This window comes from Bombina bombina, chromosome 6, assembly GCF_027579735.1.
Source record: "Bombina bombina isolate aBomBom1 chromosome 6, aBomBom1.pri, whole genome shotgun sequence".
Taxonomy (NCBI): Eukaryota; Metazoa; Chordata; class Amphibia; order Anura; family Bombinatoridae; genus Bombina; species Bombina bombina.
In genome coordinates, this window is record NC_069504.1 from 1,100,947,575 (window position 1) to 1,100,960,373 (window position 12,799).

At 40.4% G+C, this 12,799-nt stretch overlaps 1 protein-coding gene across 3 annotated transcripts in view; it reads left to right on the plus strand.

Moving 5' to 3' along the window:
- Positions 1-12,799, plus strand: part of DENND5B (DENN domain containing 5B) — a 254,424-nt gene that overhangs the window by 67,231 nt on the left and 174,394 nt on the right. For all 3 annotated transcript variants that reach the window (XM_053719025.1, XM_053719026.1, XM_053719027.1), the window contains one exon: positions 6,652-6,839. In XM_053719025.1, the coding sequence (XP_053575000.1) occupies positions 6,652-6,839 (188 nt within the window). The remainder of the gene's footprint in view (positions 1-6,651; positions 6,840-12,799) is intronic.

Sequence of the window (12,799 nt, forward strand, 5' to 3'; positions counted from 1 at the left end):
TTGGCTCCTCCAAATAAGGCAAATTATGGGTGGAGTTTGTTTGAAAAATAACTGCAATAATAAGGGTGTTAATTGCATGTGCATTCATACGTCTTGGCTCTAAACATTCCGAGGATGGCGGCCGCCAGCCACATTCAGCAATTTTCGGTGTCGGATTTCTTCTGGTCAAAGTGTAACACACTTAGTCCTAGATTTGCACAGATCTTAGGGTTTTTCATTTTCACAAGAGGAAATCAGGCTCTGAATTAAGCTGAAGGACGTGAGTGGCTGCCACCTTCTGCATTTGTCGGATAACGAAACTACTGAATGCAAATCCCTAGTGTTAATTTGTTTAAAGAAAATGTTGAGGCTTGGCGGATATGTTATTTAATAGCAACACAACAAACATCTCTAATTGCAAGTTGTTTACTGTTCCTTTGGCCCTGACATTTGTGCTTATGAGTGTGGACACTTTAGTAATTTTCTACATTAGTATATAAGTGAACATATTACACTGGGTCACCATGTTCTTCAGTAGTGAGGAGTTCTTTCCTTAAAAAGACATTAGGCAAAACATAGTTGCTTTAATTCACTAGCGTTATATTTTGACATCCCTGATCCTAACGAGCAGTAAAGGGGCTAAACACTCGCACAAAATCTCACTCAAGAACCAAAAGCATTGTAGTTCTCTCGCAGGAAACTGCTGGTGATTGGCAGGGTCATACTACGGCCGATCCTGATTGGCTCACTGGGGGTTCCCTGCTTTTACAGAGGTTGGACACAATCCTATAGACAAACTTATCAAATTATTTGTCTACAAAAATCTTCATAGACTTTAATGTTAAATTTTGAAGGAAAATCATTAAACATATTTAAAAGGTTATGATAGACCCCATGTCTCTTAAAATTTTTGTTCCAAATTTTCATAATAAACACAAATGGACAGAAGTTTTGCCATAATGCCCACACATGGCCATCCTCTTCCTCCTGGTGTTTTGTTGTATTTCCTTCAGTTTTTGATAAATGTGTTTTTTATTTTCCTTGTTTTTCATTCTGTTAATGGACTTTTACATGATGTTGTAGGCGCTGATCATCAAATAGCAATATTTGTGTTTTTGCAGAACTATACAAATAAATGAAAATAATTTATAGACAGGACAAAAATATCAAGAATTATATTAAATATTATAAAAAAAAAAATATGTAGCCATTGCTTGTCTATGTAAAAAATTACTCTGTTCCTCAGTGGACGTTGTAGAAGTGATTTAAGCCAAACTCTCACTGCTTTACTGGTGGTGCAGTTACCGGTCTCACAAGCATATAAATATATTTTTATTTTTTTGGTACAAGAATACCTAAAAACTAAAACACTCTTTCCTTTTCCTTCTTAATATGCGGAGAGTCCACGGCTTCATTCTTTACTTGTGGGAAATAAAGAACCTGGCCACCAGGAGGAGGCAAAGACACCCCAGACAAAGGCTCAAATACCTCCCCCACTTCCCTTATATCCCAGTCATTTTTTGCCTTTCGTCACAGGAGGTTGGCAGAGAAGTGTCAGAATATAGTTCCTTATGGAGGGTAGTACCCTTTGGGATGGGTCTGCAGTTTTAAGTGAGGGCATTGACGAATGTTAGGGTCTGGAGATGCAGAGAGAGTCTATCTGCAAACTCATCCAGACTCGTATTAACTCCTAAGCAATCGGTGTTGACGAGTTTCACTGCCTACTTCTATCATTCAAGTCCATGTCAGGAGCGATGCTACAAGACTGTCAAACTTGAGAGGCTGTGTGTCTGTTCCATGGCAGAGTTTCCAGTAAGATTGTTTCATTTTTATACACATATGATAACGCAAGAAGATAGGGTCACAGTGTGACTTCTTTTATCTGTATGAAATCAAGCGTTAATATCTCCGGAAGGGGATTATTGAACAGGGGGGATTTATCATGTAATTTACTTTATTATGTTAATGCTGTGACATGTGGGATGAGGCTCAGGCAGATGTTGAAACGTACAGGTTTTACTTTCATTTTGGGGTAGCTGCGCAACCTGTTGGGTTTGGCGCGCTTTTTCTTGCAGCAGGGGCGGTCCTGCATGGCGCACCACGTGACTGGAGTGGTCACACTTATTTCCTGACCGTGCGGTTTACCGGAGATTAAGCAGTTTCTCTGTGGGGCCTGGGTCATAGGGTGTGGTGAGTGTCCCAGCCATTGGGGGTATAAAGGTGCCATTTTATCTTTTTCTATAGTCCATCTTACAGACGCAAGATATGGAGGACTCTGATACGTTAGAGGGTACTCCCTCTTTACCTAAGTCTAATACCTGTCTATATTGTGAGGAGGCTACGGTATACCCTCCTGTTCAATTATGTTCCACATGCCTTGATAAAGTAATTATATCTAAAACAACCAATATTTCTAGTACCACTGAGCCGTCCACCTCTGAGGAGTGTCTGTCCTGTGAGGTGCGCTTCCTAGTGTCATCTCTTATTTCATATGCAGCTTCCCATTGCACTACTAATCCTCCTTCTGGAGGGGCCCTCTTACTGCCAGACTTTACTGAGCAGCTACAAATGGCAGTGTCTGCGGCATTCAGTGCTTTACCTCGCCCTGCTAAGCGTAAGCGAAAGGTTAAATATTGCTATCCTTCACAGGGGTCATCTAACTTATTGGATTTATTTGATACAAGATTATCCGCTGATGAAGACGCCTCTGATACTTCAGAGGATGCTCTTTCTGGGTCGGAATCTGCTGCCTCTAAGCCTCCAGCTGCGGAGGAACCAGACTTTAGATTTAGGATTGAACACTTACGCTTTCTGTTAAAGTAAGTTTTGGCTACTTTAGAGGTTCCAGAACCTAAATTACCTGAGGAACCTTGTATTCCTAAACTAGATAAGGTCTACAAGGACAAGGTTGTATCACAGACTTTCCCGGTTCCCGTAAAGATGGCGAACATTATTAAGAATGAATGGGAAAGACTTGGTTCTTCTTTTTCCCCTTCTTCTTTTAAGAAATTATTCCCGGTTCCGGACTCTAAATTGGAGTTGTGGGGTTCCGTCCCTAAGGTGGATGGTGCTATCCCCACGTTTGCTAATTGCACTACTATCCCGCTTGAGGATAGTTCTTTGTTTAAAGAGTCCATGGATAAGAAGTTAGAAACTCTGTTGAGAAAGAGGTTTCAGCACACGGGATATTTGTTTCAACCGGCAGCGGCGCTTTATCTGAATTGATCGAGGTGGAAGGTCCCCTTGACACGATCCAAGAAAGAATTCAGGCCTTAAGGGTAGCTAATTTTATTTGTGATTAAAATATGCAGATTATTTGCCTGAATGCCAAGACGTCCGGTTTTTCTGTGCTAGCCCGTAGGGCACTTTGGCTGAAGTCTTGGTCTGCGGACATAACTTCAAAATCTAGACTTCTCTCCCTTCCATTTAAGGGGAAGATTCTTTTTGGTCCAGTCCTGGACTCAATCATATCCATGGTCACTGGAGGCAAAGATGCCTTTTTACAGCAGGATAAGAAGAAGAAACCTAAAGGACAAGATCCAAAATTTTCGTTTCTTTCGTTGATATAAATCCCAACGCCAGCAGCCATCTGTGAAAGCCTGAGCAGTCTAAGGGAACTTGGAAGCCGAATCAGTCTTGGAATAAATCCAAGCAGATCAAGAAGTCTGCATGAAGGAGTGGCCCCCGATCAGACTCCGGATCGTGTAGGGGCCGACTATCTCTCTTTTTAGAGGCTTGGCTGGGGGACGTGCATGACCCTTGGGTCCTGGAGGTTATCACTAAGGGATACAGGATAGGTTTAAAATCTCATCCACCCAGAGGCAGATTTCTCTTGTCAAACCTGTTTTCAAGGCCAGAAAAATAAGAGGCTTTTCTAGGGTGTGTGAGATCTCTCCTCCCTGGGAGTTATTGTATTGGTACCTCTAGCAGAGAGAGGTCTGGGATACTACTCAAACCTTTTTGGGGTCCCAAAGAAGGAGGGAACTTTTAACCAGATTCTGGACTGAAAATGCTTAAACAAGTTTCTGTCAGTCTCATCGTTCAAGATGAAGACGATAAGGTCCATTCTGCCCTTAGTTCAGGAAGGACAGTTCATGACTACAATGGACTTAGAGACGTTACAAGCTAACTTCCAATTGTCTTGCCCTTCAGGCCTCCTTAAGGCCCTCTGTGGCCCGGTGTATGGAGGTAATTGGGCTCATGGTGTCCAGCATAGACATCATTCCATTCGCCAGGTTCCATCTCAGACCTCTTCAGCTGTTCATGCTGAGTCAGTGGAACGGCGACCATTCATATCTGTCGCAACAGATTTCTCTGGACAACCGGTTGAGAGAATCGCTCTCTTGGTGGCTCTGTCCACATCACCTGTCCCAAAGGACATCCTTCTTGAGACCATCCTGGGAGATTTTGACTACGGACGCAAGTCTATCAGGCTGGGGAGCTGTTTGGGGTGTCAAGAAGGCACAGGGCCTGTGGAATCGAGAAGAATCTCTCCTCCTGATCATCATATTAGAACTTTGAGCAATCTTCAATGCTCTGAAGGCTTGGCCTCTTCTGGGTTTGTCCCAGTTTATCAGATTCCAATCAGACATTACCTTGGTGGCTTACATCAACCATCAGGGGGAACCGAGGAGCTCCCTTGCAATGAGGGAAGTATCTCAGATTTTGGAATGGGCAGAGGTCCACAACTGCTCTCTATCAGCGATCCACATTCCCGGGTGTGGACAACTGGGAAGCGGATTTTCTCAGCAGACAATCCTTTCATCCGGGAAAATGGTCTCTCCATATCGAGGTGTTTTCGGAGATTTGCAACAGATGGGGGGCGCCGGAGATGGATCTCATGGCATCCCGGCTCAATACCAATCTACCCAGATACGGGTTGCAGTCCTGGGATCCTCAGGAGGATGCATTAGCAGTGCCTTGGAGGTTAAATCTGATTTACATTTTTCCACAGTTACCACTTCTCCCTCGAGTAGTGGCCCACATCAAGCAGGAGCAAGCTTCGGCAATACTAATTGCTCCATCGTGGCCGCGAAGGATGTGGTTTGCGGACCTGGTGGGGATGTCTTCATCTTCTCCATGGAGGTTAACTTGTCGCAGGGATCTGCTGCAACAGGGTCCTTTTTGTTCATCAAAATCTTGATTCTCTGAGGCTGACTGCGTGGAGATTGAACGCTTAGTCCTAGCCAAGAGAGGCTTTTCTGAGGAAGTGATTGATACTCTCATTTAAGCTCGAAACTGGTCATTCGTCGCATCTATCATAAGGTGTGGAAGACCTACGTATTCTGGTGTGAAGAGCGTGGATTCCCATGGCATAAGATCAAGGTTTTCAGGATTCTTTCCTTTCTCCAGGATGGTCTGGAGAAGGGCCTTTCTGCTAGTTTCCTAAAGGGACAGATTTCGGCCCTATCTATTTTATTGCACAAGAGGCTCGCTGAGCTTCCTGATCAGTCTTTTGTTCAGGCTCTGGCTAGAATCAGGTCAGTGTTTAGATCTAACGCTCCTCCTTGGAGTTTAAATCTGGTTCTTAAAGTTTTGCAGAAGGCTCCGTTTGAGCCCTATGCATGTGGTTGACATTAAATTACTGTCTTGGAAGGTCCTTTTTCTACTGGCTATTGCTTCGGGGCGAAGAGTCGGAGATGGCTGCTTTGCAATTTAAGCCTCCTTACCTAGTTTTTCATGCTGATAAGGCTGTTCTTCGTACTGAGTTAGGTTTTCTTCCCAAGGTCGTTTCTGATCGCAACATCAGTCAGGAGATTGTGGTTCCTTCCTTGTGTCCTAATCCTCCTCCTTCGAAGGAACGGTTATTTCATAATTTGGATAGCATTCGGGCCTTGAAGTTCTATCTTCAGGCTACGAAGGATTTTAGACAGACTTCTTCTTTGTTTGTCGTCTATTCTGGGAAGCATAGAGGACTGAAGGCCTCTTCTACTTCCTTATCTTTTTGGTTGAGGCATATTATTCGTTTAGCATATGAGACAGCGGGACATAAGCCCCGGATTAAGGCTTATTCAACTAGAGCTGTGGCTTCCTCTTGGGCCTTTAAGAATGAGGCTTCTATGGAGCAGATTTGTAGGGCGGCTACCTGATCCTCCTTGCATACCTTTTCAAAATTTTACAAGTTTGACGTTTTTTGCTTCGGCTGAAGCAGTTTTTGGGAGAGAGGTTTTGCGGGCTGTGGTGCCCTCAGAAAAGGGTCCACCTCTCTTTTTACCCTCCCGTTTCATTCAGTTTCCTCTAGAGCTTGGGTGGTGTTTCCCACAAATAAGGAATGAAGCCGTGGACTTTCCTCATATTAAGAAGGAAAACATAAATTATGCTTACCAGATAATTTCCTTTCCTTCTGTATGAGGAGAGTCCATGGCCACCGTCTGTGTTCTCCGTTGGGCAGACCTACATTTTTGTTTGTTCTTCTGGCACCCTTTATACCCTGATATTTCTCCTACTGTTCTTTGTTCCCTTGGCAGAATGACTGGGGGGTGAGGGGAGTGGGGGAGGCATTTGAGCCTTTGGCTGGGGTGTCTTTGCCTCCTCCTGGTGGCCAGGTTCTATATTTCCCACAAGTAAGGAATGAAGCCGTGGAGACTCCTCATACAGAAGGAAACGAAATTATCTGGTAAGCATAATTTGTTTTTGTGTCTTTTTAATAAACCCACCTTCATATCTATTCAGATTACCAGCGCTTAATGACTGTTGCAGAGGGCATCACTGCGCTCCTCTTCCCGTTTCAATGGCAACACGTATACGTCCCAATCCTCCCTGCCTCGCTCTTGCATTTTCTTGATGCTCCTGTTCCTTACTTGATGGGTCTTCAGTCCAAAGAAGGAACCGATCGTTCAAAGCTTGAACTTCCTCAGGAGGTAAGTTACACTTATTTCTTTCTAGTCAAATTGTACGTTTGTTAAATTTGTTAGCTGCTTACTTATGAATATCTGAATACTTAATGTGACTAAGATCAGTGCACTGGTTCTTCACCTTTTTTTTTAGTTTTATGTTGGCACCGAGTGTTTATGTGCAACAACCTAAGGGCCACTTTAACTTTTTCAGGACTGGCTTAATTTGTCTACTGTTCCGATGTAAACAAACTGAAATTGCGCGATCGTGCATACAATCGCGAGATTTCAATGATGGGATCGGGTCGGGGGGGCCGTGCCTATGATGCCAGGCCGCGGTGCCATTCAGGAAGCATTCAGGAAGTGCCGTTGGCTTCATTACAACCAAACAGCTAGGACTTTCCATACCATCCTAACTGTGCTATAGCCCTGCGCAGTTAGAACGGCATGGAACGTCTTAACGCCGGGAAGGGGTTAATAAGTTGTAGCAGATGGACATAAGAAATATATATAATAAATATTTTGCTCCAGTGGTCACTAAATTGATGTAATATTTAGTTCCTACAAAATAAAATATGCAGAATTGGTTTCATTTGGCATAAAATCACTGTACAATGCCTGGTAAACTGTACCAGTATTTACATATCTGTTATGTTCACCTTGTCATCCAGTGTACACAAATCACTGTTGGACATTATTTTCTGTGACACCAAAGTGCAGTAATAGCAACAACAGTCTCCTATAAACCATCACGGCAACCTAATTCTTGTATGAAGTACTATTAGTTTTTTGTGAATTTTTTTTTTTTTCAGCAGAGTTTTACAGAATTCAGGTTTAAAGGGATATTGTACTCTGTTTAAGCAAAAAGTTGTTAAGTTTTAAATTGTAACTGGCATAAAATGTGAGCTGCGTGCCTGCTGTTTCCCCTGCTTTGTTTTAGGGCCAGAGGTCTATGGGTAGATTTAAAAAAAAAAAAAAAAAAAAGCCTACAAAGAGAGGTTTATTCGGTGTGTGTAATATATATATATATATGTGTGTGTGTGTGTATATATATATATATGTATATATGTGTGTATAAAACATTTTGAAATACTTTCTTTCCTTTATTTAGAACAAAGGGGAAAAAACAGTTGAATGTTTATTTAATAGGAAACCAGACTTGTAAATAAACCATTATAGGAGGTTGTAATTGTGGCTAGAACAATATATAGAATGAAAATTGGAAGGCTACAGAGATCTATGAATCCCTGATTTAAAGTTATGGTAAATCCAAACGTTTAACAAAATAAAGTGTTTAAAGGGACAGTTTACTCAAAAATGTTCTCCCTTTAATTTGTTCCCAATGATCCACTTTACCTGCTGGAGTGTATTAAACTGTTTACAAGTATTTTCATTAAAGGGACACTGAACCCAATTTTTTTCTATCATGATTCAGATAGAGTATGCAATTTTAAGCAACTTTCTAATTTACTCCTATTATCAAATTCTTTTTATTCTCTTGGTATCTTTATTTGAAATGCAAGAATGTAAGTTTAGATGCCGGCTCATTTTTGGTAAACACACGGTGTTCTTGCTGATTGGTGGGTAAATTCACCTTCCAAGTAACAAGTGCTTTAATGGTTCTGAACCAAAAAAATAGCTTAGATGCCTTCTTTTTCAAAAAAGAAAGCAAGAGAACGAAGAAAAATTGATAATAGGAGTAAATTAGAAAGTAGTTTAAAATTGCATCCTCTATCTGAATCACGAAAGAAAAAAATTGGGTTCAGTGTCCCTTTAACCTTATATTGACATTTGAAATAGTTTATTTAGCCTGTGGTATCCCCACCCATCCTGAAAGTTTTTGGCCTCAAGGCCAATCTATGTTAACACAGCCAGCAGAAGAAATTACACTCCCAGTGGGTTATAGAACAGAAGGTAATACAATGTTAATTTTCCATTGTTCTCTCTAAGTATTGGTGATTGGTTTACGGACAGATATAAGATAAAGAAACAGGTATATGTATACAATGTGATATAGTAATGAGATCTGATTATACCTACAAGCTCAACCCATTTTATTAGGCTGTGGCTTCAGAACACACAATCAGATAATTCATATACACAAATAAGCCTTTAAAAGCAAATCTCATACATTTTATACTCTGCATCTGATAAAAAAAGTTATTTGAAACACATTAAGAGAAAAACAATTTTATAGTATACGTATACTGTCCCTTTAAATTTTTTATTTAAAAAGGGTGCTGCCCAAGGCACAGCGCTCTCCTTCAATGAGATGACGTTTGCACCTCTAAACCAATAGCCGGGCATGTCAGCTGATAGTGTTCTGTATGCTAGCACGGCTATTGGTTTAGAGGTCAAAACGTCACCTCATTGGTGGGCGGCCGGTGCTGATGGGTTTAGCAAGCTGCAGCAACACAGAAAATGTGAGTTTAGCACCCTTTTATTAATAACTGATGACTTAAACTCCACTTTATTTTTAGTGATGGTAAATCCTAGCGTTTGTTAAATATATATGTATTTATACGCATACACTTCTCCCCTTCATATTTAAATTGTTTCCATCACATAAGCAGTGCATAAATTAAGAATAATTTTCAGTAATTACCATTAACTCAGTTGGTGTTGGCTTTGAGCACAGTTATATGAGACAGGTTAATGTTTTGCTATGTTCTCTGCTGCTTTGGCATCGCCTAGTGGATAAAACACTATAATTACTGCATCTGTGAATCAGTGTCGCTTACTGTAAAGCTCCTATGATTAAACTGAGAAATAGTGCAATATGCTCATTCTTATCTACAGACTTCTGGCTACACGTTTTACATTTCTTGATAGTTTACTTTCTATTAAATGTAACCGTGAAATCCTCAAGTTCATTAGAGCATTTCTTTCTTAAAATAAGTTATTCTTTTGCTGTGTGAACCAATTAGGAACAAGCATACACGTGTATACTACAGTCACTGGCTACATGTTTAACCCTTTTCAAGGAGATGAACTCACAGTGAAATAACTTTTATTAAAAATAAAACGCTCTAATGTACATTTAAATTAAATAATTTTCCCCCTTGTATAGATGTCACCTCCCCGTCTGTCTAGAGTGCTAAAGTGCTAATGGACACTCAGAGAGTCAATGAAATGGCACCCATGCTGATGCACATACATAGCTGTCTGCACTGCATGGCTGCTGTAATATGTAGATTCTTAAAGGGACATTAAACACTAAATAAATGCTAGATAGAATGAGGCATTCAAAGAAAAGATTAGTCTGAGAATAACATGTGATGTAGTTTTTGAAGTTTACACTTATTTTGTCAATATTTAAACAGATAATGAAAGTGTTAGTGTCTAAAAAAACAATGGGAGCTGCCATGTTGTAACTTAGGTTACCTTCTCTGCTGTGGCCAATTAGGGACAGTTATACATAGGTCACTAGAGTTTGCAGCCAATGGCTGTGTAGAATATACCGGTGTTCTGCACTTCCATTTCTAACAGGAACTGAAAAGCTTACAATTACTGAATGGAATTGCAGGAAAAGGGGACAAAATAAATAATGAAAGTATATTGCAGAAATGTTTATTTATACAGTTTATCATTTTATATTACCATCTCGTGTTAAATGTCCCTTTAACAAGACGATTCTGTGTAATTGTTACATAATTTCCTTCTCTCTGTCGCAGGTGCCAACCCCTCCCTGTATGTATCCTCTTATCACTGCATTGTCTTCTAGTCTCTGCCTTATTTAATCCCACTGTCCCCTTAAAATTGATCTTTTTATCCAACCCACCTTTCTTACCAAATTCAATTTTAAAATGGTATACTCTGTCTGAATTGCAAAATACAATTTTTGGGTTTTTATAAAGGATAGACAGTGCCTGCAAACTTGTCAAAACTTATTCAGTGACTCCCTGTTTACTTGCACATTCTGATTCTTTTAGTTTCAAGTTTTTCCTGTTATAGTTGCTGTTAAAGGGACACTCAATCAAAATTAAACTTTCATGATTCAGATAGAGCATGCCATTTTAAACAACTTTCCAATTTACTTCCATTAACAAAATGTGCACAGTCTTTTTATATTTAAACTTTTTGAGTCACCAGCTCCTACTGAGCATGTGCAAGAATAAGTTTGTATGCATTTGTGAATGGCTGATTTCTGTCACATGGTACGTGTATGCATTTGTGATTGGCTGATGGCTGTCACATGGTACAGGGGGAGTGGAAAAAGACATAACTTTTAAAATTATCAGAAAAAAATCTACTACTCATTTGAAGTTCAGACTAAGTGCTATTGCATTGTCTTGTTATCTTGCATTTGTTGATTATGCAAATCTACTGTGTTGACTGGTCCTTTAATTGCTTGATCCATTAGATGTAAGTATCTTTCAGTTCAGACCCAGACACCACTAATGGCTATTCTTTAGTCAACTTCCTTCCTTTATAAAGCAGTTGAAGCGGCCTGGATACATGAGTTTATTTTTTTCTTTTTCAGAATTAGAGCCTACTCCTGTAAATTTTACTTCCTAAAAGGATACTATTTAACTTTCATACTAGTGGTGAGAGTCCAAGATACTCCTGGGAATTACCTTTCATGACCATTAGGGGGAGGCAGAGATTCCCAAAATCCAAGAGCCCTATAAAACCCTTTCCATCTCTATGGTAACTAGTCTGACGTATAGCCACGCAAAACAATTCCCAGACTCAATTGACAGTGGACTCTCACCGCCATGAAAGAAAGAAATTTATCAGGAAGGCATAAACTATGTTTTTTTTTTATATATGCGTAATAAAGAGCAGCAACTGAGCAGGGCATTTAAAAGATCTGCATAGAAATGCATCCTGTTTCTAAACACTGTTACATGGGAAATACTAGCCTTGATCCAAGCTTGCCTCTGACAGAACTTATTTCTTGCGCCACTCCAAGCATCAACTATACTCCAACTGTTATGGAATTGTTTGCACTAAATTATCCAATACTTGAATAATGCATGCAGTTATTTACCTGCCATCATCCAACATGTGATAGGATAATACAAAAGGGTGAAACATTTTGGGTTCGATTTATCATTTAAGAGAGGACAGGGGCATACATATTCGCCCCTGTCCGCCCAAGCTCTCCTCTGGCGGGCAGCAATCCGCTGCCAGAAATTAACATTGCACACAAGCTTTATTTTTGCCCTTGTATGCATCCCTGCCTACACACAGTCAATCGCGCACGGGCAGGAGCTGTCAATCTCCCCAGTCGGATGAGAGGTGGAGAAGAGGGTAGGGAAGCAGCGCTCTGATGACTGCTGCTTGATAAATACTGACTGCAGGTTCTCTTAATAAATCGAGCCCTTTGTTCTGTATTAGCTCATCAACATCTAACAGTTTGTAAGAATTTCATTTTAATCCTTTATTATTGTCCTCTTAGTTTATAACTACATCCAGGTTGAATAAATACAGTGTCAATTTTATTTTTGGCTGAAACAAATTATTTCAAAACCTTCTAACAGCTTGTGCATTGTCATTTTGTCCTGGCATTATTTAACTTTTTTTTTATTACTGCAAGCCTATTCTTGTTCGTTTTTCACACTGGGGCTCACGTAGCACTTAAAGGGACATAATACTCATGCTAAATCACTTGAAACTGATGCAGTATAACTGTAAAAAGCTGACAGGAAAATATCACCTGAGCATCTCTATATAAAAGAGGAAGATCTTTTACCTCACAATCTCCTCAGCTCAGCAGAGTAAGTTCTGTGTAAAAAGTTATACTCCGCTGTAGCCCAGCTGCAGGTAAAAAAAAATTAAGAAATGAACAGCAGCCAATCGGCATCAGCAGTGCTGAGGTCATGAACTCTTACTGTGATCTCATGAGATTTGACTTAACTCTCATGAGATTTCATTGTAAACTTCCTTACACTGAATAGGGAAATAACATGAGTGCACGAGGCTCATCCCTTCGGCTGTCCCAAGACAGACATACTGATATGCTGCTTAGAAATCCTTTACAA